Here is a 27,696-nt window from a genome sequence, read left to right as displayed (position 1 = left end):
ACTCGAAGCGCAGGGACATTGAATGCGGGAAGTAAATTCTGCAGAAAGTCGCTGGTCCCTGATTTGATCGCCGGACCAGGACGACATTTTCCTTCACTGCGAATCTTTCTGTCTAAGAATCACGCCCGGGTTTTCATTGTAGCTTCGTGTTACCTTTGCGTGGATGGCAATTTCCATTTCATGAACCATACTACATACAGGCAAATAGCGCCACCACTGCGCTATATTCTTTATTTGGTCAGTGACTGCAGGAGATCTCTTGACAGCAACATGAGGTTCTTCCACCCGTCGACGTGTTTCCTTCCTAGCAGAGAAGGGCACACGACAATTGTTTTTCGCCGCAGAAGTAAGACAACTTTGTAGGGCGCCCACCAAATTAGTCGAAGTCAGTAATGTCGGCGTTTTCATGTTCTCAGTGATCACACAACACACCGCCTTTATTGTTACTCGATGAGTTGATGAAGCTGTCTTGCACAGGCTCATGATGTACATAATGAAGAATATTAGAAAGTGTCTTTCCCCACAACTCTTTTGGGCACACTAATTCCGCACTTCCAGTAGTTGGTAGTCGTTCCGATGCGGTTGTGAGCAACTTGTGACTAGTAGTGGGCGCGATCTCCAAGAGGTCTTCCTGGGATGTAGCTGTATTCGTAGGTGTCCTAGATGAAGCCGAGAGACGGATGAAGAAAATATAAATCCATGAGCTGAAACTGGAACAATTGTATTTATAGTTCTTTAAGCTTAATCAGTTAATTTTCATGGAGCAGTAAAAACGCACAAGCCTTTTCTGTCTAAGCATGCGGTGTTTTTTTTTACCTCCGCATTAGGCAGGGATGTGTCGACAACCATGACGTGCTTATTTTTTTCTTTTTCTGTGTTTTACAGACAAGGTTAGTTACGTCTTTTGGTTTTCTCAATTTCCTACATGCACGTTCGTTCACAGAAGGATGAGCTGCCAGCATATACTTTCTTTTTAGACAATAAACTATAGCGAGTAGTTCAACTGAGGAACAAACGTCCCAATGGATATGTTATGGCGGGCGTGCGTTGAAAAAAATATTTCATTCAAAAGTTCTGGGGTTTTACGTGCGAAAGCGCGATCTGATTGGGAGGCACGCCATTTTTTTGTTTCGCATAAAGTTGTAAATCTGAGTTCCTCGTTTCGTCGTCAGTGAGCAAGTCGTTCTCACCGTTCCACCCATATGGACGGGAAGATACTTGGCGTCGATATACTGCTGAACATCGTCTTTGTTGACCGTCTTCAGTCTCTCGGCACCGTAGGGAAGTATACTCTTGATCATTCTCAGGATAGCTGCACAGATACGAATTAAAGCGATGATAAGCATTTAGTACGTACGCTGTTCGCATGTACCTTTAAAAGACGAGTTTCGTATACATTCACCTTGAGAGCAAAGCGTCAACAGACAAGAGACTAAGTGAAGCAGGCAAGCAAATCTGTTCTATCTCCTTCGCTTCGTCTCTTGTCAGTTAGCACTTTGTTTTCAAAATAAACGTATTCACCTTGTTTAGTGACACTGAGCTGTCTGCCACAGTAACCAGCCATTTCCTTTTTTTGTCCACCTTCAGGAAGTGGAGTTTCTACTGCTTAAATGTCAGGATCGGCTATCAGTTATCGCATGCGGCTAATAGGCCCGTCATTTTAATATTGAAAGCACATCTAGGCTCAATCCAAAGTGAAACTCCTTGCACTTAACCCAAATTAAAACTCCCTGTAGAAGCCCGTGCGCAGTACGGTATGAATAGCGGATGGCCGCTCGGGCAATGGTAAGCGTTGATCACATTCATTGTATACAAGATGTGTCTAATATCATGCAGCTTTGTTGAAGCTAGAGGCTGAAATACCAAATCTGTTAGCGTGAAAAAAAGAAAACGGTTTTTCACTGATGACCTTCTGCGCCTTTGCTTTAATTAGAGCAAGCAATACGAGAACCACGGTGCCTACGAAATAGGGGCCGTTCGTACCAGTGAATTACGAACAGCGGGGATCCGACTTCTCGTCAAATAATACGAGCTCCAGCTTAGGTATTGCGGTGATACATTCAGCAACACTGGCCAAAAGGAGGCCTCATTCATTTTCTTTACTTCTAACCTAGAAAAAAAAATCAAACTGGCAGATGAAAAAAAGCGTTTCCTGTGTAGAAAAGTTTGTACCCATAAGCAACCATGGTTCACTGTCTGCTCTAAGTACCTGAAAACCATTCTCGAGTGGCGCTGCACCAAAGCGAAGTCGACGTGCTTCAGATCTGAGCCCCACAGCTCTTTCCCGCTTTACAATGTTACAGAAGCTGTGAGAAATGAAAGACTGCTAAGACTAAAATTAACTCGAGTGCTATTGATGCGACGATCGGGAGGTAGACGGGCGGACACCCACTTGAACGGGGTAGTTAGAACGCTGGAATATTTAAGGTTATATGTAATCGATATTCTATTGTTCATCAGGATCACCTACCATCATTATAATGACAACTTGTACCAGTTTCTGCGTTAAATCTAAATCTAACTTTTAATTTTCTTCCCTCTAACTGTCGAATATTGCACTTTCTGTCTGAAGCCATTCGTATTCTTTTGTTGGGAAATTTCTAGCTCGAACTTGAGTGTTGCTCATCCTTTCTTTTGTTTATATTTTTCTCTGTAGTGCTGTTTATATTTCTACTGTTTGCATGCTGCACGATTGTATAGTTCCCCACTCCTGCCAAAGCACTATATGTGGCTCCAGTATGTAAAAATAAAAATAAATAAACAAATAGGCGCCGCACTGTATTTGAAGAAAGAACGGAGTTGCATGTGCAGTTAAAGCATCAATTTGCGATAATGTTAAAATATGAAAATCAGCTACTATGTCTGTACGTACTGGAACTATATGGCTATACTGTTATCAGCCAAGCGTTCGCACCTATTTAAGCACACTTATCAATTTTGTATGCAAAGTAAATCACTTTACGAACGCTCCGTATCATAATCATTATGTTCGGCGTAAAGCAAAATAGTCAAGAAAACACGCTTCGAAGCAGTAAGTCAGCAACAAACTTACCGTTAAGCAACCATGGCATGTTGTATATTAGTGCATTCCCTGGAAAAGCAAGAAGTATACGGATTATGTTTATCCCCCGGCAGACTTGGCTGCATGGCTGTGTCACATCTTAGTTCAGTTAATGTATGGCGCAATTGTCATTTCCTTTCAGGTTTTGCATTTCTTTTCCAGAAAAAGTTGTGGATGGACTATTATTGTTCATTCTCTTTTCCTGCCAGTTGTGCATCTGAGGGCGAATTCACAACGATTTTTGTTCGAAGTACTATTTGCCATTGGCCAGCCGCCTTCGTTAAAACATGTCTAACATCATGACTGGTTAACATCTGTCCTTAAGAAAATTCCTAGTGCGATATTTTTTTTGCACCCTCAGTATTGTGTGCGAAATGCATATTTATTGGTGAATTATTAGTCGCTTGGTAACATTCCCAACGCGCCTGTTACCTGCTTATTAGACAGCTATACGAAACAAGGACGATAGTTTTATTGGCCGTGTAAACTTTTAAGCATTCGCTTACTAAATTAGCATGCATGGTGTCACACATGCTCAAGCAAACGCAAACACATTTTCCTCGATGACCGCGCACACTCGCTGTCAAATTGCTGGAATTAGGAAGCGTGGCAGCAGCAGCGATCGAATTGACCTTCGTGCTGCCTCACGCTTCAATGTGAACTAAGCGGCGAAAACACAGCGCACACGAAGCTATCAGCACTCGGTGCGTTCTGTCCCTATCGAAGATCGCATTCATGAAAGGGCCCGAGCCTCCGCCATTATCACTCTTGTTAGGTGTGTTCGCCTTCGTCAGGGCCATAAGGAACTCGCTTTTCCAAGTTGCTATTTGTTCCATCGGAGCTTCGTACACAGGCAACTGAGTAGATAGGTTCAGGTGAAAGAAGGTTGTTTACCGAGTCCTATCGGGTACTTTGAGATGAAGACATCCACTACGAACTTGAGAAGGTCTACATCCTGCAGAAGAAAAACAACAACAAGGAGAATGAAGTAAAAACGCAGGTGGTGATGCTCTTAACATGTTTTCAGTTTTCACAAACGTTGCACTGCTACGGAACTCTAGACGCCTGGTATGTTTTAACGCAGGTGAACGCCGAATAGAAGATTTGACTGCCACAAGTTTCACGTCTTCGGGACGTCGAAGGGTACGTATTTGGGCTGGTTGGTTCCTGATCACGAGCAGAAAACAGCGCTAAACGACAGGACGAAGAGAAAGACACAGACCACAGCGCTGACTAACAGCCAAGTGTTTTTATTATTTCAGTCAGAGTATCTATACGCTACCACTGTCGCGAGGAACAGAACAAAAACAGAAAGAATAGAAATTCAGCATACGCAAGGGTAATAAATTGTAATCAATGAGATAGGAAAGCTATCTCCTTCGGAAGGAGTGAAATTGAGGGGAGGCGTACACATGTGTCGCCACTATTATGGGTGTGAAAGGCTTCAGAAATAAGACGTGCGTGTTCAATGTGATAGTTCGACAAGTAGGTCAAATTTTTAAAGCACCCCTCACCAGGCCACACTGAAAAATTTCGGTCATACGCTGCAAGTTGTTACCTGAGCGTTCCACCGCAATAATTTTTCAAATTGGTTCATTAATAGCCTAGATATAAATATTTCAGTGCCGCGAACCCGTGATTTCAGAAGGCGAGCGCCACTGGCAAAAGAGACACTCTCCCCACTTTCCCCGTCTAGCCTACGCAAGCGAAATTCCTTCCCTGCGTTCTCCCATACCTCTCTTCAGACATGTCGGCATCGATGCCACCTGTACTTTGAAACTTAAGAACACCGTATTTGTTAATGCAATGGCCAGCTTCGATGCATACATCTTGTTGAGGCAGACAGTAATATAAGCCTTTGATGTCTACGGAAAAGGCTCGGATGGCCTTTGGGCAAACTTCCTGGAGAAAGGTGGAGACCGTGTAGTAGAAAAGTAGCAGTTGTATTGCCAGTGTCGTATTTTGCTGCCTAATGCTTGTTCAACAACGCCTTTCCAGTGCCCCTTGGTAAAGTATTAGTAAGAATGATGAATTAGACCTATTGAAGGCTAACATGACACAGTATTTGAAAGCAGTGCACCGGTATGGGGCTATACATACGATGTTCGATACTCCAATGTCGCTACAGTCCATCAGAACAGTGATCTTTTTGGCGCCACACTCATTGAAGAGTTTCTCGATGAAGAATATGAAGACTCTTTTTACGCTGTCACGGTCTGCCAGTCCCTTGATGTAGTTCTTGTTACGAAGGACCACTGGAAAATAGGTGAAAGAGGTTATGTAGCAAAGTTTCTAATGGGTATCCCACAGGAGCGTATTTTATAATGTTTTATTTCATTTCACATCTTTCGCAGAATTTTTGGAGTTGGCTCGACGCCATGCATCGCACTGTAGTTTTAGTCAGGATCGGCTACTTTGCGTTCTGCTGCATGCCTGTGCTTGGCTCATATGCAAGGCCGGGCTGCTTGTGCAGTTGAAATGTCCTTTATTTGTCAGCAATGTTATTTTCCATCCCGCGATAGGCACGATGACGTTGACAGTGTCAATAAATAAAATAAATGAATTCAAAAGCCTCCTTGGGCCGTGTCGGGGCGTTTCTTGACTGCGTCTGCCGGTTTCTTGTCCCATTCACTGATTTCATAAAGCTGCGAAGTTCTGTTTTCTACCAGCACTAGGAAGACAATTAGGTGTTTTTAATATTGCTGATGTTGTTTTGTTATCCGTTTGTTCACCTAATTGGTGGTATACATAACCTTAACAAAAAGAACATTGGAGTATTCGTAACTTCAGAATGGTTGAAATGACCCGCCGTGGTTGCTTGGTGGCTGTGGTGTTGGGCTGCTAAGCACGAGGTCGCGGGATCGAATCCCGGCCACGGGGGACGCATTTCGATTGGGGCGAAAACACCCGTCTCCTTAGATTTAGGTGCACGTTAAAGAAATCCCGGTGGTCCAAATTTCCGGAGTCCCGAACTACGGCGTGCCTCATGATCAGTTAGTGGTTTTGGCACGTAAAACTCCTTAATTTAATTTTTTTAATGGTTGAAATTTCGGCGTGCTGGTACATCGTCTCCGACGTTTCTATCACAGGATGAACAGGCCAACAGCACTTTGTGTTGCGTTTCACCTTTCTTTTGTCGTTTAGTTCTTTCGGAGATGCGAACATCAAAGAATACAATGTGTGTTGATGTGTTATATTATCTTACGAAATTACGGTGTGATGCTACTACCACGTAGGTAGTTATTGTTACGTTAGGAGAAAGCAGATGTCTGGTCAAAAACTGCAATTACTGATTTGTCAGTGCTGTTTTCCAAGTTACTGTTGGCAAAAAGTCCACAAGGCGTTTTACTGCGGGCTAAATTCAGAGACTGGAACATCTGATGGCAACAATTTTCGCGCTCTTAGATGTGGTTGCTTGTGCTGCTCGTACAGTTACTTGTTCCTTACACGTTTATGCACGTAGGAATTTTGCAAAAAATATATATATATATATATATTATATATATTCCATTCTTAAGGCACGCGTACCGCGTGGCTGGTAGACACACTCGTGCTCTGATAAAAATGTGCGCTGAAAGCAGCGGTTACGTGACACCCACTTCGTTGCCTCTTTCATTTCTACTGATGAGTGACCGAGGGAAGCTGCATCGTTTTCCTTTATGCGTGCAACCCAAGGCCTGCGATGCCGGTGGCCATAAAGCACTCGTTTACAATAATGGAGCTTGCCTCGAGCTGCCGTCGTAACGCATCAGCCAAGACTGCGCTGAAAATGGCAGGGCGTGTTCAACGTGTTGCTGAAAACTCCGCTTTCGGTGGTCGTTACGTCTATTCAGCTCAAGGCTTACGGAATAGAATATAAAAACACTCCCTACGCGCAAGTTCAGAAACGGAGCCATTGGTGCCTTACGCACACAAAACTGTCACCATGCACAAAGGACCAGAAAAAGCTTCCCATTCTACACATTTTCGTTTTCGAGAAAATGCGTAAAATAGGAAAGTCGGGTGACGTGTTTGTGGTTTAGGCGACTGTCGTTAATGTGGAATGTGTATTGTGGTATTGCGTTCCGATGGTTGCTACAGAAGACAAACCGAACTCGGTAAACTGCAGTGTCAATCTATCGAATTCTGTGACTAATTATTCGCGACTATCTCTTCCCATCCCCACCATAGGTTACCATAAACCATTTAGCTTCAAAGCCGAATTGCAACAATTTGTCGAACCACGTAAAACGCGACGTCTCAGACAGTGAATATATGTTGTAGCCTCCCTTCAAACATATTAGTTTGAAATATGAGTGCGTGTGTCCTGAAAAGCTCGCAATATAAGGTACATTTGTGAAAAAAAAAAAGGAATGACAGAAGCACATATAATGTCGCCTTGTCGCGGAATACAAAACGTTGAGAAACACCGTAACATCTTACCATGACCCCCGAGCACTCGCGGCGGTCTGGAAATCTCGAACGCCACGTTCTGGGATTTAAGTCATATTTCCTTAGCATCTGCTGCCGGCGTCGTCTGCTTAGGTGCTATTTAAAGGCATCAGATAAATAGAGAATTGCCAGCCCTGCATCTTTGCCAAGATTGCTCCAATTGATATAGTACCCACACTTAACGAATTTAGCCAAAGAGAAATTTTGTTGCAGTTGACCTTTAAGCAGCTGTGACTCATTTCTTAATTTAATCGACGAGCTAAGTGTAGAAAGGAAATACAGTTTCGTAGTACACAGAGGAGGGGTCACTCAGAAACTATCGTTTCACCCTTAAGAAACGCTGCAGTCAACCTACAGTCAACCTGCAGTCAAGTGGCGCTTACGTGAATGCAACGAATGAAGTGGAGCATTCCATCGCGTTTCTAACGCATCGCATTCATGTAAACCGCGGTAATGTGCTAGGATGGCGAATCGCAGTAATGCGACAGGAGAGGGTAGTTTGAGACGGGGGATCCCCTCAAGCAGTGCGCCTAAACGCTAGCGCATTGAGGGAGAGGGAAAGTTATGCTTCGCCGTGTGCTTCCGTCCACTCGCCGGTGTAACGCAAATCGCCGGAAATAGGATCTGGCTTGTTTGGGACGTAATCGTGTATAACCTAACCATAGACTGCGGCTAAGAAGAAAACTCACGGACGTGGGAGCCTGCCGTGTCTTTTCCGTGAGGGTAGACGATGCACCGCTCGAGAACTGCCTTTGGTAGGATCTCCTCTCGAAGCTCTGCGGTTGAAGTATGTACGCAACGCGTTAATTACTCTATGGCATTAAACCCCACTGACGCACGCACGCACGCGCACTCACTCACTCACTCACTCACTCACTCACTCACTCACTCACTCACTCACTCACTCACTCACTCACTCACTCACTCACTCACTCACTCACTCACTCACTCACTCACTCACTCACTCACTCACTCACACACTCACTCACTCACTCACTCACTCACTCACTCACTCACTCACTCACTCACTCACTCACTCACTCACTCACTCACTCACTCACTCACTCACTCACTCACTCACTCACTCACTCACTCACTCACTCACTGCAAGCTCATCCATGCTTGCGAATGCATGCAAGTATGTTTTCCAAGAAAGCCTGAAATCAACAGAAAGAAGTCGAATACGCCTTGTTTAGAAAGTTTGAGGCTTTTAGTCGAGGGCCTCTCTGTGACAGATTCCATACAACCCATCTGCGGCTCTTTAATGCGAAATATTGTTGTACGAGTCAACAGCCTAGTTTATTTATCAGGCCTTCTTCGTGGGCTCATTCAGATAGTGCAGATTAAAAAGAAAGCAGCCAGTGAAAAGAAAAGAAATTGCTTTGCATCAAAGGCCAGGCCCGCGTTGCTTTAGGTTTCAGTTAGCACTTGTAATAGTGCGAGGGTCCACTGAGGGCTATGTCACTCTGCTCAGGTTTTCAACTTTCAAGCACAAACCTTCTCGTGGCAACGCGAACTAGCAATTTAAGACAATTGGCTCTGGTCGCTTCTTCACCTTAAAAAAAAGAATAAAAACAAAAGAAAGAAAGAAAGAACCTCACCCTTCGCGTGCATTATGCGGCATTGCAACAAGCTCTTGCATTTCATTGCAACAAAATGACTAGAAAGTTATAAGGACTTCACGTAACTTTCTAGTCACTTTTGTAAATACTCTATTGATTAATAGTATTGAATAGTAGCGACGTACTTGAAAGCGGTGTGTAATTATGTCGGTTTTCTTCGCTTTAAATGTCCGCTTACGAAATTTTGATATTTATTTTCGCTTTCTCACGAAGGTGTACACTGATTTCCTAAGTTTCTCGAAGTTTCATTATTCTAAAAATTTTTTGTAGATGCCTGCAGGCTTGAATCGAAAATCTGCTAAGAACAGTGCGTAAAATTTAACTTGCTTTTTGTTTTGTTTGAATGCAACGAAAACTTCCCACAGATCGATTCGGCAGGCCTAAATTGAGATTGCTTTTCTTCATTTCACTTGTATTTGAATTGGGAAGCTCTAAAGTGAAGTTGCTCAAAAATGAGTGGGAGAATATACCAAGTTTCGAATACGAATAGAATAATACCTGTTACTTGATACGTATTCTAGTAGAGAAATCACAATTCGCAGTTGTAAAATATTTGTTCCTTTTTATTCTTTTAATATAGAAGGAATAACTAAACTTGTTGGGGTCTAAAAGTAGAGAGAAGGATGGCTCTGTGGACTGTTCCGAATCATTCTGGTGCAGGGATGGTGTGGTTCTTGCGCAGGGGCGTCACTTTCTGTGTGAATGCACTGGCCAGGTACATCTTGCGCTTTATAATTTGCAGTCGTTCTATAAAAATAGCTCGCATTTAGGCTGTGCATATACGAAATAATTGTATTTTTTGTCAGGCCAGTGTCGCTATATATGCTTCATCGCTTTAAAACTATGTGGTACCCAACTTCTTTACCTTAGCTAAAAGAACATTTCACGTGCATCTGGTAACGACGTGCTGTTATGTTCTTTCAGTAGCGTTGATTCCCCGCGGTGCTCCTTATATTTCAACGCAGCCCTTTCTATAAGCTCCTTAGTTTCCCTGGCGTTTCTCCCCAGGGCAGGGTAGCCAACCGGACTCTTGGCCGATTAACGTCCCTGCCTTCTTTTTATATATATATCTCTCTCTTTCTCTTGTTGCGAATGGTATCGCATGCATTTGTGAAATACTGAATTAAACCTTTTCGTCTTCATATTTCTGGTTGTTTCCGAATTGAGAAAATATCGACATTCAATTTTATACTCGGGGGCTCTTTCTAGGCTGTTTGTATTCGATTATTTTGAAACTTTCGCTGTTTGAACACTGCTACTGAACATTCATACCTGTGGCGGGATGGCAAACAGAAACGAACCCACACAAAAGTTACTCCTTGAGGAATAAAAAGCACTTCACAAAATATTTTGCACAGTAAGCGTGTTCTGGCGGCTATAAGGCTGCTACAGCAATAAAGTGGCAACCGCGGGGATCGTTTGATGTATTTTTATCATGCCACCACCTGGCATCATTGGGTCCAGTTCACCGCGTTTATAACCTCACTATTGTATTGTGGTCGAAGTGCTTACTGGGAGATGTAGAGTATAAAAAGAGTCACACTGGGAGACAAGTAGCGATGCAGTGCTGTTGAATGTATGAAAGTAATGAAAGTCTCGGAGAGCCAGTAAATGCCTCCAAGATGCGCCTGGTGGCCCCTCTTCCGTCTATTGGGACGCAAGCAGTTCACATGCTAAGGTGTGCAGTTATATCTAACGTGAACGGCGGGTCGCTAAACTGTGAGAAAAGACGAGGTCGTCACTCGTAGTGCGCCGGTTTCACTCACTATTTTCATTTACTTTCCGTACTACACGTGAGAGAACATCAGTGGAAGTTGTATTATGGGAAAATAAAGACTTTTGTAATTAAGACTTCGTCCCGTGAACGCTTTTCTTGCGCAGCCAAAATCATGTTTTAGACCGATCCCCGTTCAAGACAGTCCGAACTCCCAATACACGCTAAGAAAAATCTAACCCTTAAAGATGCTTTTTCGTGTCTACGACTCACCTTCTTACACCTGTCTTCTGTTTAAGCGAACTAATAGAACCATTTGAAAATGTAATATTCTGAAACTACACCCTTTCTCTCAGTGCTTGTTTTACCAAAATGCACCCGACGTTTTCTGTTACAGAGCTATCTTTTATTCTATTACTACTCTAATATTTCGGATATTCACCGAATAAATCCAGAAATGTTTTCTAAGACATTTAAAAAGAAAAAAGGCGAAAAAAAACGAAAGCTGAGCAACCTGGATTCGAACTGTGTACCTACATATCGCCAGTCGTAAGCGTTACCGCTCTACCATTCCACTTTTTCTTTTCTCCGTTGCCTGAACAACTTCAGCGCAATACATTCGCTATGACCACCGACACAACCACGAGGATTAGTACAGCCCCATAAGAGAGCAGTAGCGCCTCTAGCTGTCCTTCAGTACCAATCACACATCAGTACCAAGTTGAACCAGTTTAAGCGGAACTAGTGGTAAGATGTGAAAGGCAGTGTAAGGACAGAAGAGGACAACGTGGTTGTGTCATTTCCTTTACGATCTGGCCCTGTCATTTTTACAATAAATGCTGTGCTCGTAACGGTAGTAGATTGATCCGTACGCAACTGTGAATGTTTCTTCCGACCGATACTGCGTGAAACAGCGCAGTATTTAAATGCTTATAATGTTGCGCCACTGTCAATGCTACACCAGAGCGAACATGCGCCTGAAGAACTAGGATGTTCCGACCCGCTATGATTCGCTGACGATTGATAGCTGACCTGTAAAGCAACACCCAGCTGAATTAACCTAAACGAAGCCAGCGATAAAAAGCGACAGGCAGCGTAGGAAATAAAATAAAAATCAATGTCTTTCCACTTCACCGCCGGGGACGCCTAGTAGATGAATTGTTGGGATCGGTACAGATTGAGATTAATAGCCCACTGTGACCTCATGACTTGCTCGAACAGTGACTGGGCGCAAACCGCTGAGAAATAGACTCTGATGGCTTTTTACTTGCTCTAAATGTTGAAGTGCCCGAGCACCTCTAACTTTTGCAAGGTATATGTATCGTAGAAGCATAACTGTTTAAGGCTATTAGCGCAGCTCAGGACGAGCAAAAAAAGTTATCAAATACCAACTCGCCCAAACTGCCACGCTTTTGATCGTAGAAGCAACCTCTCAGCAACCTGAAATTAATGAAAGCGTGCACTAAGAGTGTTCCTCTAACGAATGCACCCATTTTCGAAAGTTTCAGAGAAAGTAGGGGCGATAAAAGGCAGTTTGTCATTTAACTTTCTAGGGTGTAATTTTCCTAAGTGTGTACCCCGCGTTGGTGTATAGTGTCAAAGCGTATTTTTGTAAAGTCACAGAGACGGTGCGCCGGATTTTTTTCTGGGTTGCATCGTAAGAAATCTAATGTCGCAATGCTTTCGTTTGATTGTGCAAATACGTGCAATAGCTTTCGTTTGGCCATTGCAGCGCCGCCATCGCTCAGTGTGAAATGGTCGATCGGCAAGACGCCATGGAGGCGACGATAGGCGTCGAAATTGAGCTCAGCCTCAGCTCAGTGCTTGCAGTTCAGCGGGCATGTACTCACCGTGCAGCCTCATGGCACGCCTCCAGCGCAGCATGTCAGCCACGAACTTGTGTGCACTTGGCATGTTCAGGCGCACCTGGCACACGATGTTGCGGCAGTAGTCGTCGTCTTCCATCACACGCTGCAGTTCATCCGGGTAGCACAGTTCTGTGAGCGTTCATTCGTGGAGGAGAAGGGACATGTAGAAGGTGAAACATGGTGCATCTAAGAGCTTAACGGGAATACGCTGTCTGGTCAGGCAAAACACACACACACACACACACACACACACACACACACACACACACACACACACACACACACACACACACACACACACACACACACACACACACACATATATATATATATATATATATATATATATATATATATATATATATATATATATATAGACACAAACGAGAAGAACGGGGGTTAACCGAGGGGCCCGATTTTCAAAGAAACGAGAAATTAATGGCGAAGGTTGTGACATCGTTCCCCACCTGTGGCAAGTTGTTTTTTCATCCACTTTCATGTCCATTATTCTATCGTTTCTTTATTTCATTTATTAAGCACAAGTAAATTCTCCTATGTAGTCCTTGGTATCAGTGTTTGCTGGCCTCTTACGATCATATATATATATATATATATATAGATGATTGAACAATTTGGGTCATTTACCGAGTCGAAACAAGAACTTCTGAACTTTTCAGACGACACCCTCGTTCGCAGGGGCCGCAAATACGTCGTCAAGGCGTTCCATGTGGTCGTCACTCAATGCGTGCAATTCTGCGCGTGTGTACTCCCCGTGCGGCACCACGGATGCACGCTGGTTGGGAACTCAGCTTCAGACTACGTGCCAAATATCAACAAGAGCTACGTACGAAACTCGAAACGCCAAGGAGCTTTTGTTTTGACTAGGTCAGTTACCCCATCCTTAAATCGAGGTTAAAGAGAGTGTATCACGCTTCAGCTTTCGCCACTGTGGCAGTAAACATGATACAAGAGCAAGGCAAAAAGGAGAGGGAAAAAATTAGAGGCAGTACCACCGCTCGTTCAAAGCTATGTTCGCAAAAGAACTCGTCCAGTTGGTTGCGTATGCAGACATAATGTATAATCCAGGGTAAAAGTTAAAATGATCAGTCTCATCGCAACGTTTTACCCGCACGATCATTGCACCAAAGCACGATCACGAGCACCAAAGGGCGCGCCCTTTGGTGCTCGATCTCCGTAGAGGCAGCACGTGCTCCCCTGTGTGATTGCTGGCGTAGTCGGCGGCATCGGCTGGATTAGCATTTCCGCATGGTCGTGGGATCTGATCAGCACTCATGCAGCACAGTCGAAATATATTCAGCGGGTGACTTTGATTCCCGTCGCCCTATTTTTTGCGTTAGCCGCCGTGGTAGCTGGCCATGGTTAGCGACTACCATTTTCTATTTTTTTTTCTCTTTCTGTCTCTCACCGCGCGTTTCTGTGACGAATATCTCCGATGGTTAAAGGTTGAGGATTCGAGGCGAAATGATAGTTTTTGTTTGACAAGCTTCACAAAAGTGGTGGACGTCAGACTTCCACTAACACTCTAATCACTAATATCATTCTTTATCAGAAAAAAATTACTCGAACCAAGGAAAACAGAAGATGAAATTTTGTCGTACCGCGCGTTCGAAAAAATTTGCCCTCCCGCTCGAAACATTGTTTAGATGTATTTTTTAACTCGATAGAACATTGCTGCAGCATCTTCTTTTCGGCCTGGGCAATAAAAGCCTCTATTACGCATTGGACAAACATTTGCGCGAGAAATTGAGAAAAAAAAAGGAAGTCTAGTCTGCAGGTCATCATAACGAACCTTTCGTGTAAGCATCCGCGTAAAATAGGTCAGCTGTCCTTGCCAAGTTTGACCCAATCTAAATGCCTCCGAGAAATATTGTGTACCGATCGGCTACTGTGACAAAGCACTGCGGTGTACCTTCCCATTTTTCTGCATTTAGGTAAAAAAAAAAACAACAACAGAAAACAACATAGCTTGCACAATGCTATAAGGTCGTAGTCGTGGGGCTTTATGAAAGAAAAAGAACTCGAGAACGTTCTTGTTGTGCGTGCTGTGCAGTGGTTAGCACTTCATAAGTAGTCTGAAAACATGCGCACAACTGCAGAGCGGAAATAGGAAAGAAGAAAAAAAAATACCGGCTGGGAAAATTTAGCAGCTTACGGCCATGAGACAAGGATCGCCGCAGAATGCCAAGTTGGCAGAGTGGCGCCGCCGGTGCAGTTGATTGGCGAGCTCCAAGGATTGAGCTCACTCGAATGACGTCAAAGGACCGCGTCGCCCCCACGTCCCCCGTCGAGCGGTGTTGCACGAGGAAGCGGCTCTCGCTGCCCTCGCCTCGGCTGTTTTCCTCGAGAGCAAGGTCAGCGCAAGCTCGCAGATGAAGGGGAATCGCACGCCTCGCGAAGAAGTCTACGTCTGTTTGTGAGGAGACCGTCTACACCGCGATGTGAAACATGCACTGCTACCGCGCATGTGTTAGACAAACGATTCACCCGCCGCAGTGGCCCAGTGGCCATCGTGTAGTGCTGCCGAGCTTGCAGTCGCGGGTTCGATCCTGCACGTGGCAGTCGCATTTCGTGGGAGCGAAGTGTGAAAGAACGCTCGTGTACTTAGGTTTAGGTTCACGTCCAAGAACTTGAGGTGGCCTAAACGAATCTGGAGTTCCACACTACGACGCGTCTCATAATCGGAACGCGGCTTTCGCACACGGAACACCAGAATTAATTTTTAAAAGAAATACTTGTTTTTTTCTTTCGCTTGTAGTGCCTTCGTGTATGAACTTCGAAGTGTTAAAAGAGCATTAAACTTGTCATTGATATATCGCTTCGTTGTTTATTTATAAATTTGTTGGCTACCAAGTACTACCTCGTAAAATATATTGTCCTGCTACCACGTATTCATTTAACTGTCACTGCGTTTCCGCTGACCTTTACTATACTCGCGGAGAACTTTTCTTGGCTATGAAGCGAAGGCTACGGTAACTAAGCCCGCCTCTTTCGCCGCTGCTGGAAGTAGACCCGAAGTTTTGCTCTCGTTTTCTTAAGTGAGAAATAGAAAACAACACTTTTTTTGTTTTTTACAGCACCAAATTTGAAACGATATACAATATTCACCAGTCGGCTATCGGTATTTTATTGCATTTTTAGTTTACTCTTTCGAGTTTTCACAGACCCGAAGCCGTTGCACGTTTTGCACAGTCATCAAAGAAAAAATGAGGCCCGTGTCTTCTGGTGAGTGTTCGTCGCTTGCTGTCCTGCCAATCAACTCCCTTGAGAGGCTGTTGAACAACTTTAGCCACAAAAGACTGTTGAAGCACACACACACAAAAGTTTTCCCAGCGTCTGCGCGGCAACCAAGCGAAGCCACCTGGGAATCGCCACTATCGCGATGTACATCTGTGGGAGCGTACGAACCGACTGCTGCGCCGGCTTTACCGACGCCAGCGTCGGTTGCGCGTCCAAGTCCTAACCGAGGACACACGGCTGCTCAGGAGCTCCGACGAAGGTTGCGATACTCGCTGTTCAGAACTTGGTACATATCGGATGTGACTAAACACTGATTCGCGCCGACTTAATTGTATGTGCTTTGACTAAAGTAAAGAGGTTGTGCGAGGTTGGTGAAACCGATTCCGAGCGCGCCCGGACTACATCGCGTACGAATACAGTCATGTGCAGAAGCTCTGCCCCCATAGCTCTCGCTTCACAGCCAACAAAAGTTATCCTCGAGTATATATATATATATATATATATATATATATATATATATATATATATAGATATATATATATATATATATATATATATACACTCATACCATTCTAGATTGCAGTGCACGACTTTTGTTGATTTTATTATATCCAGTATTTTTGTGCCCTTCTTGAAATCTTGTGTTGAATTGTAAGTACGTACAAATTGAAGAAATAAAGAATATTTACGCAGAAATGCATTATATTCCTGGGCACAAGAACACACAAACCGGAAGTTGTTGTCGAAGCAATGAGCAGCAATGACTGTTAGAAGGCGCTTGATATTTGGTAACTGAGGGTGTGAAGTTCGATATTAAATAGTGCGCACGTTTTCAACGAGCCGACTCAGACTGAATCAATCATAAAAACACTTTCGGGTAATAGATACTTTCAAACCACAAAACCAAGTCGGAGACAACTGTGCCTTATGTGTAGCACAATATGCTCATGCGTCAGAATTTACTTGAAGTGCACGTATTCCCGAATTTGTCAGCTTTCTTGAGAAATTCAGTAGTTCGCGTTATTGTGTGGCGCTGCTGTGGAATGTAAGCTTGACTCTAGGGGAAAGGGCTGCGGGCATTTGTCAAAGTGTATTGACTGAGTTGTGCACAAGCGCCTTACCACGGGGGGCGTATGACGTAAGGATTATTTTTATTTCCTATTCTTTTTACCCTTCTTCATTAGTTCGCACGAAGCCTTTGTCGACGGCACCGGCCACTCACTGCCACGGGTGATAAATCCCTTCTCGGGCATTCATTTTTGTTGTTGTCCGACAAAATTGCGCAATACAAAGTTCTTTTCTTTCTTTTTATGAACTCGGGCTTGGCTATATTGCTCATGCGACCAATATGAAACGTATACAAAGGCAAAAAATCAACTCCGTCCTCAAAAAAGCAAGAAAAAAATAAAGCTGAGAAACAGCCTTTCTATATTCCACTAAATTGTCATGCATTAAAAAAACAAGCAAGCAACTGTACGTTGTTTTGTGTCTTGCTTACCACAAGTTTAGTTTTATAAGCCATGGTGTTTTTGTGGTCTCAGCACAGGCCCCTTAGCCCGGGGGGCGTATGACGTAAAGATTATTTTTTTTCTATTCTTTTTACGATTCGTCATTAGTTCGCACGAAACCGTTGTCGACGGTATCGGCCACTCACTGCCACGGGTGATAAGAAATCAACAAGGATCTTCACATCACACGGCCGTGATTTTGTAGCGATGCCTTCTCCGATGCCTGTCCTTATTGCGCTTTTCGTACTTATTCATTCGCTCTTAAATAGTTTACACCCTTTGGGTCGTATCTTGTCGTACCACGATAACCGCCAGCTGCTTTGCTTGTGCTTGTTTCCTTTCTTGAAAACTCAGCCTTCGCTAATTTCCTGTCGAGAATGCTGTGCTACGCCGATAATGCGCAAGCCGTCCGTGACTTGGAAGTCCCGGGCTCGCAGCGTTAAGTATAAACCCCATGCAAGCGATCTTGCGCGCGGCAGCGACAAGCGACGCGATGGAGATGGCTGTCGCGTTCGCTCGTCGCCTACAATTCGTACCCCATGCGAGCGATGACTTCGAGCGACGTCGCACCAGTGTTGCCGGTGTGAGGGCACCAATATAGGCGCCGAAACTAGCGTGACGCGTGCTTTATTAACTTAAGTTGACGTGTTTTACTGTAATAAGCAGCATAAAATATTTCTGACAGTCTTCCAGTAGGTTCTTATCCTTCCACTATAAAAATTCAATCGTTTACTCGTTCCGTGCCACAATCGGTAGTACTTGAGTGATGTACATCCAGTTCCGGTTTCGCGTTATTGGCTAGTCGCTCATAGCACTTCCGGGCGATGAGCGACGAATTTTAGATTTACAGAACCGAGCGATCGCGCGACAAGACCGAGCGATCTGTTCAAGCGACGGCCCGATCTGTCGCTCGAAGCCGTCGCTCGTCGCTGTCGCGCACAAAATGGTGCTCTTTTTCCTTTAAAGAAAGGAAATATGGGCAAGACAGATGACGAATATTGTTGCTGGACAAGATAGGACCCAAAGGGTGTAAACTTTTTGAAGAGTGTTGGTCAGAGCAACACTCCGCCCGCGTTGTCAGTTGGCAATGAACGGTGGCTGATAAGAGTGACATAGAATCAAACGGAAAGCGTTTCTACATTACACCGGGCCAGATCTGTCTTTTCACTGAGTACCCTTTCCCAGTATAGGGACGCTTTTCCAGCTAACGTCTTTGTTTTCCTCCTTTGGCTCTGATCCCTGTGTCAACTTGTAAATTCAAGTATTGCACAAGAAAGTTGTGCGGAAGTTTTGTGACTCTGCACACTTTACTATTTTCCCAATAATAAAGCAAATATTTCAACAATGCTATGTGATCTTACTTCGTGCTGGGCTAAAGCGTTCGTTTGCAGGAAGAAGTTAAGCGAAGGATATTTTTGATGCCATTAGCTTCAGTGTCCAGCAATTCTTTTGGGACGTCAAAAGAGCATGTGGGTAAATTCAACGGAAGCCATATGAGCAATATGGCTTAAGAATATCATCGCAGGCCTGTGGAAGCGGCCGCTTGGGAAAATGTAACAGTGCTGGTGTAACAGCGCTTGCCTCTGAAAAACATGGCACTTTGCTGCGTGTACGTCATAGGCCCCCAACTTACCAAGAAAACGGGCTGGCAAATTTCGCTAATCCACTAAACGAGGGCAAAGTTTCAGCAAACGTGTCTACATATGCTAAAAACGCCGGCAAAAAAAACGGGGATGCGGTAGCATCTGCGGCAGTTTAGAACATTGGGGCCTAGAGAGCAAGTTTTTTTGGAGCAAGCTATATATATAGCAAATTAGGGGGGCGGGGGTATTCTGTAACAGTTGGATGCAGCTGTACGAAAGAGGAGGAGACGACGAGCGGCGCTAGCCAACCAGCAGCGGCCGAAATGGACAGTCCACTAGGTGGACTCTTACAGAATGCCACCCTGTTCTGCAGAAGCCCGAAAAGTGGAGGAAAGTACATGAAATTGCAAATTCGGCCACCCACGCGAATTGTACCAAGATGCTACAAAGGAAACCCCTACAGGCTTCTCAGAAAACAAAGCCTCACAGGTGAACAAAAATTCGTTGTGGTCCGGGACCCGAACCCAGGACCAAAGCGTTTCCGGGGCGGTCGCTCTACCATCTGAGCTAACCAGGAGGCTATACGATCGCTTTTCTTCAAGTGCGAAGCTTTCTTTTCTAATACTCCTGTATGGGTTTCCTTAGTAGCTTCGTGCTGCAATTCGGGTGGATGCGAGTTTTCCACTTTCAAGCTATACAGGGTTTTTCAGCGAACACTCAAATTTTTTAAATGGTTGCCTGTGGCAGATAGCTCAATTCTAGCTCATGAGGGAGTCTACTCGAAGCGGCAGGCACTACTCGAAAAAAAAAAACATTTGAAAGGCATAATTACCTATTTAACGGAACATTCTCTAATTGACTTTTGACTAATTACCTTATGACCCATAGTGCAATTTACAAACTCTAGCCGTGGAGTTCGCAAGGTGGATCCACTTGGAACAAATTCTCAGGACGACACCAGTTTCGAGATATTAATCCCCAAACGTTGCGGAGAAATGCATTGGCGTTCCAGTAACTTGTGTGCTTCTATGCGTAAAACAACGTTTTGTTTACAAATTAACTGGAACGCCAATGCATTTCTTCGCAAAGTACGGGAATGAATTTCTCGAAACTGGTGACATCTTGAGAATTCGTTCCAAGTGGATCCGCCTTGCGTGCTCCACAGCTAGAATTTGTAAATTGCAATATGTACCACAAAGAAATTATTTAAGAAGGTAATTAGCACATTTTTGTAAATTAGTTGATTTTACATTTCATTTATTTTGTGCAAGTAGTCTTAGACGGTTCTAGACGAGCTCATGAACTGCCACAGGCAATCTATAACTATTTTTGAATGTGTTCGCTGAAACAGCCTGTATATAAATTTTGGAGAAGCTTGTTTAGCTTATGTAGTTACACGTGGCTATCATCACACGAGCCTAAAGGTACGAAATTGAAAAGTAGCTCAGAAGACTGCTGCAAAATATCTAGGATTTCGAAGCATAGATGCAAAATTGACAAGGCTGACACTCAAGCCACAGAAACACTTCATACTTGTGTTTACTTTAGTTGCAGGCTCACTAGTTCTTTTTTTTTACTTCGCTTCAAGTGTTTTTATTTAGTTTGGGAAAGGTGCGCAGAATTAACATTGGAAACTACTTCGTTCAGAATTAATCGATGGTCTCTGTAGGCATTAAACACCAAATTACATGATAAACGTTTGTCAATGAACTTCTGCTAATGCGCACTGTGTAACCACTGATGTGCAGAAACACAATGGCACTTAATTGCTGCAGCTCCACTAGAAGCTAGAGGGAGAATTCACAGACACGTTTATTTATTTCGTCTTACAATGGCAAATTCGTTGTTGAAAGATGCAGAATATGAACGATCGTCTCCACAAACATGTATGATGTTCATTGCTGAAAATAGCCATACCACTGCACCTCACTCTGATGTGACGAAATTGTAGAGCACCGAAATTCTTCAAATCCAAAGTAACGCTATTTTAAGAAAATATACTTTAATGTAAGCCGGAAAAGTACTGAGGTTTGAGCAATCTTCCAGCCTTCTTCGCCAACGTGCTGCCACCACTACCGCTGACGCAAAAGTTCTCTCGAATATGCGTGTCGTGTTGCAATGTTAAATGAAGGCTGCCGATATTCGCGAGGTTTATGGCGGTAAAACCATCTAAATCCTTCCAAACTTCGAATTTGGGTGAAATTCGACGACTCATTGTTCTATGCTTACAGAGCTACGAGCTGGCGGCCTCATGTTGCCACCTGCCAGCCAACTTTTTGCCTGATTTTATGAAGCGACAGCCACTAGTGCCCAGCCAGATAATGCTTTTTCAATAACAAACAAAAGTAAGCTGAGAACTGAGCTAATTCCATTCGCAGCATTCCGCTGCAGTGAGGTCGAGGCAATTTTTGCTTTGATAAAAGTGCTGGACTGAGGCATCTGCGAACCCATATATGAAGTCACAAAGAGGCAGGTTGAGGCTTTGAGTGCCGTTATGGGACTGGCTGTGCAATTACTGGGGCATCAGGGCTGGGATTTCGGTGATTCCACCAGCTGCGGCTCTCGTGCACTGGTTCTGAACAGAGAACGGTTGCGCCGTATTACAGCCTAGAGGCAGGTGGTCCGGCCGGGGTTTGCAGCGCTGCCCCATTGGGCATGAGCAGAGCCGAGCCTGCCGATAACAGCCGTCTGGAGGGATCGGTTGTCGGTGAAAATTTTGTGCATTGATTGTTTATTTTTTTGCGATTGTATGCATGTGCGATGGTGTAACCCACACAGGGTTGACTTCGGTATAGAGTATATGCGATGTGCCGAGTATCTGTTCAGTTTGCCTCCTTTCTTCCGGCTTGTACGCCTGCTGATGACGAGTTAATTTTACTATATTGTCTGCTTTTCCAGATTTTCTTGCATCTGGTTCCACTTCAGTGTTTGTTCTCTGTGTAGAACTTTTCGTGTGTGTAACATATGTTGACGTAATTTCTTCCTCAATGCCGCTATCGTCATAGGAGTATTTTTCACTATATTGGTGGCAAGAATAATAGGCACAGAACACGATCGTTTTTGACGTGCTATGATTGGGTACAATGTCAAGATACGTCGCCACCGTGGTTGTTTTTAGCTATGCCTTGATATCGGGGCAATGCGGTAATACACGTGTAGCACGTCACTCAAGAGCTCGTGATTATTTCAGTTTGAACGATGCTAAGCATTCGATGCAAGAGCACGCTGGGTGAAAAAAGTCCAGAAACCAAAGGATCAAAAGAACTGCGTCTTTACAGATTTCGCACTTAATTGTTGAGCTATATTCACTGACGGAGGCGTTTAAACTAAAAAGCATGGTAAGATAAAGTCAACCGGTGTTCACAGGCTTCGTAGTTTCTATTGTTTCTGAAAGTTAAGATATCTCCGTCTCACAGAAACAAATGAATACCATTACCGAGATACCAAGCATCTATATTTCTGTCAGACGTGTAACCAGCTGCCTCAACATTTATAGAAGTTTAACTTCAAAAGATCATGAAAACTGGACAGTCATGTTCGTATGCGCAAGGTCCATTTGCTTATTGGACGAAGTTGGCGTGTTTGTCAGCCACCGTCAATAAAAAGCACAAACAAACACACGCATTCGTCAGATGCATCAAAGTCGATGCCTTCTTTATCTACCTGACATATTTGAATGAGCGTGATTTATTTACTACCTTAGTCGTGCGTCCAAGTGTGTATCAAACACAATCATACATGTCTGAAACTGCCCCAATAGCAACTACTGCAGCACATTGAGCTGAGTATACAGTGCGTTGCGATTTTAGTACAATTTTATAGCGTAGCAGCTGGGAAAAATACTTGGTGCAAGTTTTGCCGATATATTTTTGGGCGTATAATTAGATTTTTGATAACTCGCATGCTCGTACTTCCCTATATCTGTTATAATAGCGCGCTAATAATTCACTGATGTTTGCGAATGGTCATGAATATGGAAACATTCCTGCTTTCTTGACAGTGAATAAATGACAGCGTGATCTGTACTGCTACTCCATTAAGTGTTACATGAGTTCAGCTTCGCTTGAGCTTAGAGAAAATTTTTGAGATAAAACGTTCCCGCTTGCATGTACTTAGCGACTGTAACGTCACTCTTTTTTATTTTATTATGGTTGAGGAAAGCGGTTACACAAAACATGACTTGAAAAAAAAAAAACACCTCCCTTTTTATGACTAGTGACCGATATATTTCTATATGTGATCAGGAAATTTTCTGAGTCATTGGTTCTCGACGGTTAGAAAATGCAAATATTTATTCTCCTGCTGTCAACATGAGGTAATATGTGCTTGTGTATTCTGGTTAATCAACGTTTGCCTTTTGGAAAAAAATAACATTCTGTATAGTCACCTCTCTGTGATATCGAGCAAAAGTGAAAAGCCAAAAGCGACTTGCATTCACGGCGTGAAGGTTTCGATACAAAGGTTTGAAGATATCGATATAAAAACAAAGATTGAAACATGGCGCTTAGATTCGCAGGAACGAGATCGGAACACTGTCCCTGACAAGCCTGCGTACATGCTCTCACAATTCGACGTGTTATTGTATTATTTGCGCCGAAATTGTAGGAACCCTGTATGAACTCGGAATAATTTCCGTGTCAGTTAGAGGGCATGGAATATAGAATGATGACAATGCATGCTGCTTTCTTTCTTTTCTTTCAATACGTGTGGATGCAGACATTGAGGCATATGCTCGCAACTAGACATTCGCACGTCCATTCGTCTGAAACTCCAATGTACATTCTTGTTCGCCTTCCCGTTGGAAATTGCTAACTCTGTTAGCAGTGTTCCGGGATAAGAACACTTCGCCAGCACTCACTGCATGCAGAACCGCGGGGCACACCACACTGGAAGAAAGCTACAGTATCTTGAGCTACGAGACTGCGTCCTTCTTATGGAACTGTGCTCATTTCCGAATGCTATGAACATGACAGAGCCATGATATTTAAGTTTATTTAAGAGGCAATCATAGAACGGTAATGTGATAAGAAAACTCGTAGTTGAACGGGGAACTCGTATTATTGGTATCTTAATCCGTAGCCGATAACAATTGCGCTTGTGTGGATTTAAGGTGTCGGAAACATTTCACTCGGTAACCAGCTCTATCGATACATGACACCGTCGGCTGCTCTCACCATGTCTTTCCGGCCACTGCTGCAACCGCAGACGCAACTCTTGAATCTGCTCCATCGTCACTCGGTCCCAGTACTCTCGGTCCCCGAAAGCGTCGTTGTCCAACATGTAAGGCATGGCTGACAACGCTCAAAGACACACTGATAACGAGCATCCACCAACGCGGCACCGGCCCCCTTTGGTCTAGTGCCTTAGTGTGTCCACAACAAACCTTGAGACAGCGTTACGACACGGCCTTCCGATGCGCCGAAGCCGCGAGCCCGTGCGCCAGCTCTTTCCCGAACGCTCGCGCGTGCGCCAGCTCGCACACGTCACCTCGCCCCCCGGGAACGTCCGCTCAGCTTCGTTCAATGTCTCAGCTATGGCGCACTCTAGCAGTGGCCTCGAAGGCGCCTTCCTTTCTGATTGGCATAGGTAAACTCCCAATGCCATTCGCCGCATACTTCCACTTTCCTGCTACACCCGGAAAGCCCCGCAGGCGGCCCGTGTATCAAGAGTAACTTTGTCAAACGATAATGCTTAGCGTAGTACTGCATACGTACTTTTGCGAACGCGAATGGTATTGTCAGACATACGCTAGGAGCTTAAAGTGGAGACGCCAGCTCGCCATAGAAGTCAACACACGTATAGTGCAAGTATGAGTCGCCTTGACGTCAATGAGGTCGAAACGCGTACATTGGGCCTTCGGTGAGACCTCGCCGAACCTAGGCACTTCAGCCGCGGTTATGGGGACGGCGAAGGCGAAGAACAGTGAAACAAAAGGAGAAATAGCAATATCGCGAGGAAAAAAGAAAATTGGTATAGTTTTTGAACGATCGCAATGAACAAAAAAGGCAATAAAACATAATTTCGTGTACAAGGGCGTTTTTATGAAAATTCTTGCTGTGACAAACAAACGAACAAACAAACAAACAAACAAACACAAAACAAACAAACAAGCAAGCAAACAAACATGAGGCCCGCGATAGTTCATTATACAAGGAGATCATTTTTAAGTTTCATGAAATTTTTAAACATCGCCTGTGGGAGATAGCATAATTCTTGTCCTTGGGTTGGATTATTCAAAGAGACGGACATTATTAGCACAATAAATTGAAGAACATATTAAACTAATTAATGGAAATTAACTAATTTACTTATTAATTAATAACCTTACGGCACATATTGCAATTCACAGATTGTAGCCGGTGAGTTTGCAAGACGTATTCACCTGAAATAGATTTTCAGGATGACACCAGTTTAGAGATATTATTTCCCGAATTGTGGGACAATATACATGGGCGTTCCAGTGAATTTAGCGTTTCAGTGCATAAAAGAGCGTTTTGTTAAATAAGTAAGTGGAACAACAGTGCATGTTTATGGCAAGTCTGATGGCGCATATCTCTAAACTGATGTCATTCTTGAAATTAATTCCAATTGGATACGCCTTGCAAACTCACCGGCTACAATTCGTTAATTGCAATATGTGTCGTACAGTAAATAATGAGGAATTTAATTAGTAATTACTTGCATATGTGTTCTGATTTCTCGTGCAAGTAATGACCGCTTCTCCGAATAATCCAGCTCAAGGACTAGAATTATGTTAGCTAAAACAGATAATGTTTAACAATTCCATAAAAGTTAAAAATGACTACCTTGTATAGATAACCTTGGAACTCGACTACTCTACAGCGCTGCTGAAGTTCTCAACTGCCACGAAGAAGCGTAATTGCTCACGCTCTGTGTAAGACACGATGCGTGAAAAAGCACCAGAGCAGTATGCCGATCTGCCATCTTGATCTCCGTTTATTTGCCTGTACTGATTAATGGCCTGAGCAGGAGCAAGCGTAAGTACCTAAACCAATGTGTTCCTCATCTCTCGGGGGTAGGAGGGGGGGGGGGGGCGTTAGAATCAGCTATAACCCCAATGGCAGCAATTGGTAAGCGCCACGAGACTCGGGAACAGGGTGCCCGCTGAGAGCCTGTTGACGCATGATTGCCTTCGCAGGGCAGGCACGCAGAATGTTCGCGAGTCTTTCAAGCAACCTACGCGAGTGTGAGTGATTCGAGTCAGAAGTCGGCTGATGGAGCCGACAGCGATTCGATCAACTCGTGTGAGGTTGCGCGATGTGGCAACGATGACCGTAATGGAGGCTGGACAGCAGAAACTGCCGACAGTCTATTTCTGTTTTTTTTTTTTCGCAAATCGATAAACGCAGCATAACGGATACAACCGCGTTTACACGCACGTTGTCTAATAGGCCGAGCTATTCTGCGACGGTGGTTGAGTCATTCCGAGTCAAAACCAGCCGACCAGTCTGGCTCCTTAAGTCATTTGGCACTAACGTCTGCCCGAGAAGCTAATTTTGTCTCCGAAGACTTTGCTCAAACGTCTCATCTCTACGCCTTGTCTGTAGATTTCCACGCTAATAGAATATTATTTTCGGGCATAGCTTTGTTTGTCTAACCTTCCTGGAGCTCGGCGTAACGGTGCAAGAAGTACTCAAGTAACGTATCTCCCCGAGGAGAGAACTTACATAGCCTCGAATTTTGACTATGTAGTGACAGCGAGCGTGCGTGCGTTCTGCGTAAGCAAGTGAAAATAAATCCCGACTTCAAACCTGTACATATAGCGTCGGCTAACAGGTATCTCTAAATAGAAAGCGGACCTCCTTAATGAAATGGCGCATGAAATTGAACGTCTTCCTTAAGTTTGTTATAATCGGGCTATCCATATTTTTTATTAACTGTGCATATGTGCTATCGGATGTTCCGGATTTATAGTAGCAAATTTCGACTGCCAAGTCAGTCGAAGTGAAAGCAGTGCCAGTTATGTGTAAAGAGAGAGCACATCACCGCATAAGAAATATTATAATGGCAGCTCCTACATGTATCTTAATGGAATAGCGCATAATCTGCAATCACTTTGATTGTCACAATTTGGTTGTATTTGCGTTTCGCGCATATATTCTTGGCCAGTCCTTCAGAATGGGCACGTGCCCGTGCCCCTCTGACAGAAAAAGCATATATATATATATATATATATATATATATATATATATATATATATATATATATATTGTCACAGTCGGTAATGTGGAAAGAAGACGACGCTGATGGTGGTCTTAGAGACGACGAAGAAGAGTTTAGCATCATCGCTGCTAATAGATCATTTTTTCATATTCTGCCGCCGTTTCACTTCTTTAAGAAAAAATCTAGAATCAAGATTTACACAGCTTGGTTTGAGCTTTTCAATTATAAATATCCTTTCTCTAGGAGCCTCCTCTCTTGGACAGTGCCACAGGGATATTTGCTCAACCGTGGAGGATTTTATAATTGCTACAAAGAGATTGTCTTGAATTCTTAAACATTTTATTTTTGTTCATTTCCTCCAGTTAGCTTTACCATTTCCAGTTTTTTAATAAAGATAGCCTAATTTCATCCAAATCTTGGCCAATCCCCCACAGTGGGTGTGCGCCATCGCATAAGGAATACCATAC

At 43.8% G+C, this 27,696-nt stretch overlaps 1 protein-coding gene across 2 annotated transcripts; it reads right to left on the bottom strand.

Annotated features, from left to right (window-relative positions):
- Positions 1 to 195: 195 nt before the first annotated feature.
- On the bottom strand, positions 196 to 24,582 carry LOC142571475 (motile sperm domain-containing protein 2-like). 2 transcript variants are annotated; one of them, XM_075679842.1, is made up of 8 exons: positions 24,220 to 24,582; positions 12,679 to 12,825; positions 8,182 to 8,268; positions 5,162 to 5,316; positions 3,956 to 4,016; positions 3,053 to 3,091; positions 1,191 to 1,312; positions 196 to 659 (listed from the first exon to the last, which is right to left on the bottom strand). In XM_075679842.1, exons 1-8 carry the CDS (start codon positions 24,332 to 24,334, stop codon positions 600 to 602), a joined length of 786 nt encoding a protein of 261 aa, XP_075535957.1. In that variant the 5' UTR covers positions 24,335 to 24,582; the 3' UTR covers positions 196 to 599. The 2 variants fall into 2 exon arrangements, with proteins under 2 accessions (XP_075535957.1, XP_075535958.1); XM_075679843.1 differs by lacking the exon at positions 8,182 to 8,268.
- Between the last annotated feature and the right edge of the window lie 3,114 nt (positions 24,583 to 27,696).

The sequence above is a fragment of the Dermacentor variabilis genome, chromosome 2 (assembly GCF_050947875.1).
Source record: "Dermacentor variabilis isolate Ectoservices chromosome 2, ASM5094787v1, whole genome shotgun sequence".
Taxonomy (NCBI): Eukaryota; Metazoa; Arthropoda; class Arachnida; order Ixodida; family Ixodidae; genus Dermacentor; species Dermacentor variabilis.
Note: the sequence above shows the minus strand (reverse complement) of the source record. Positions and strands in the feature narration are given on the sequence as shown.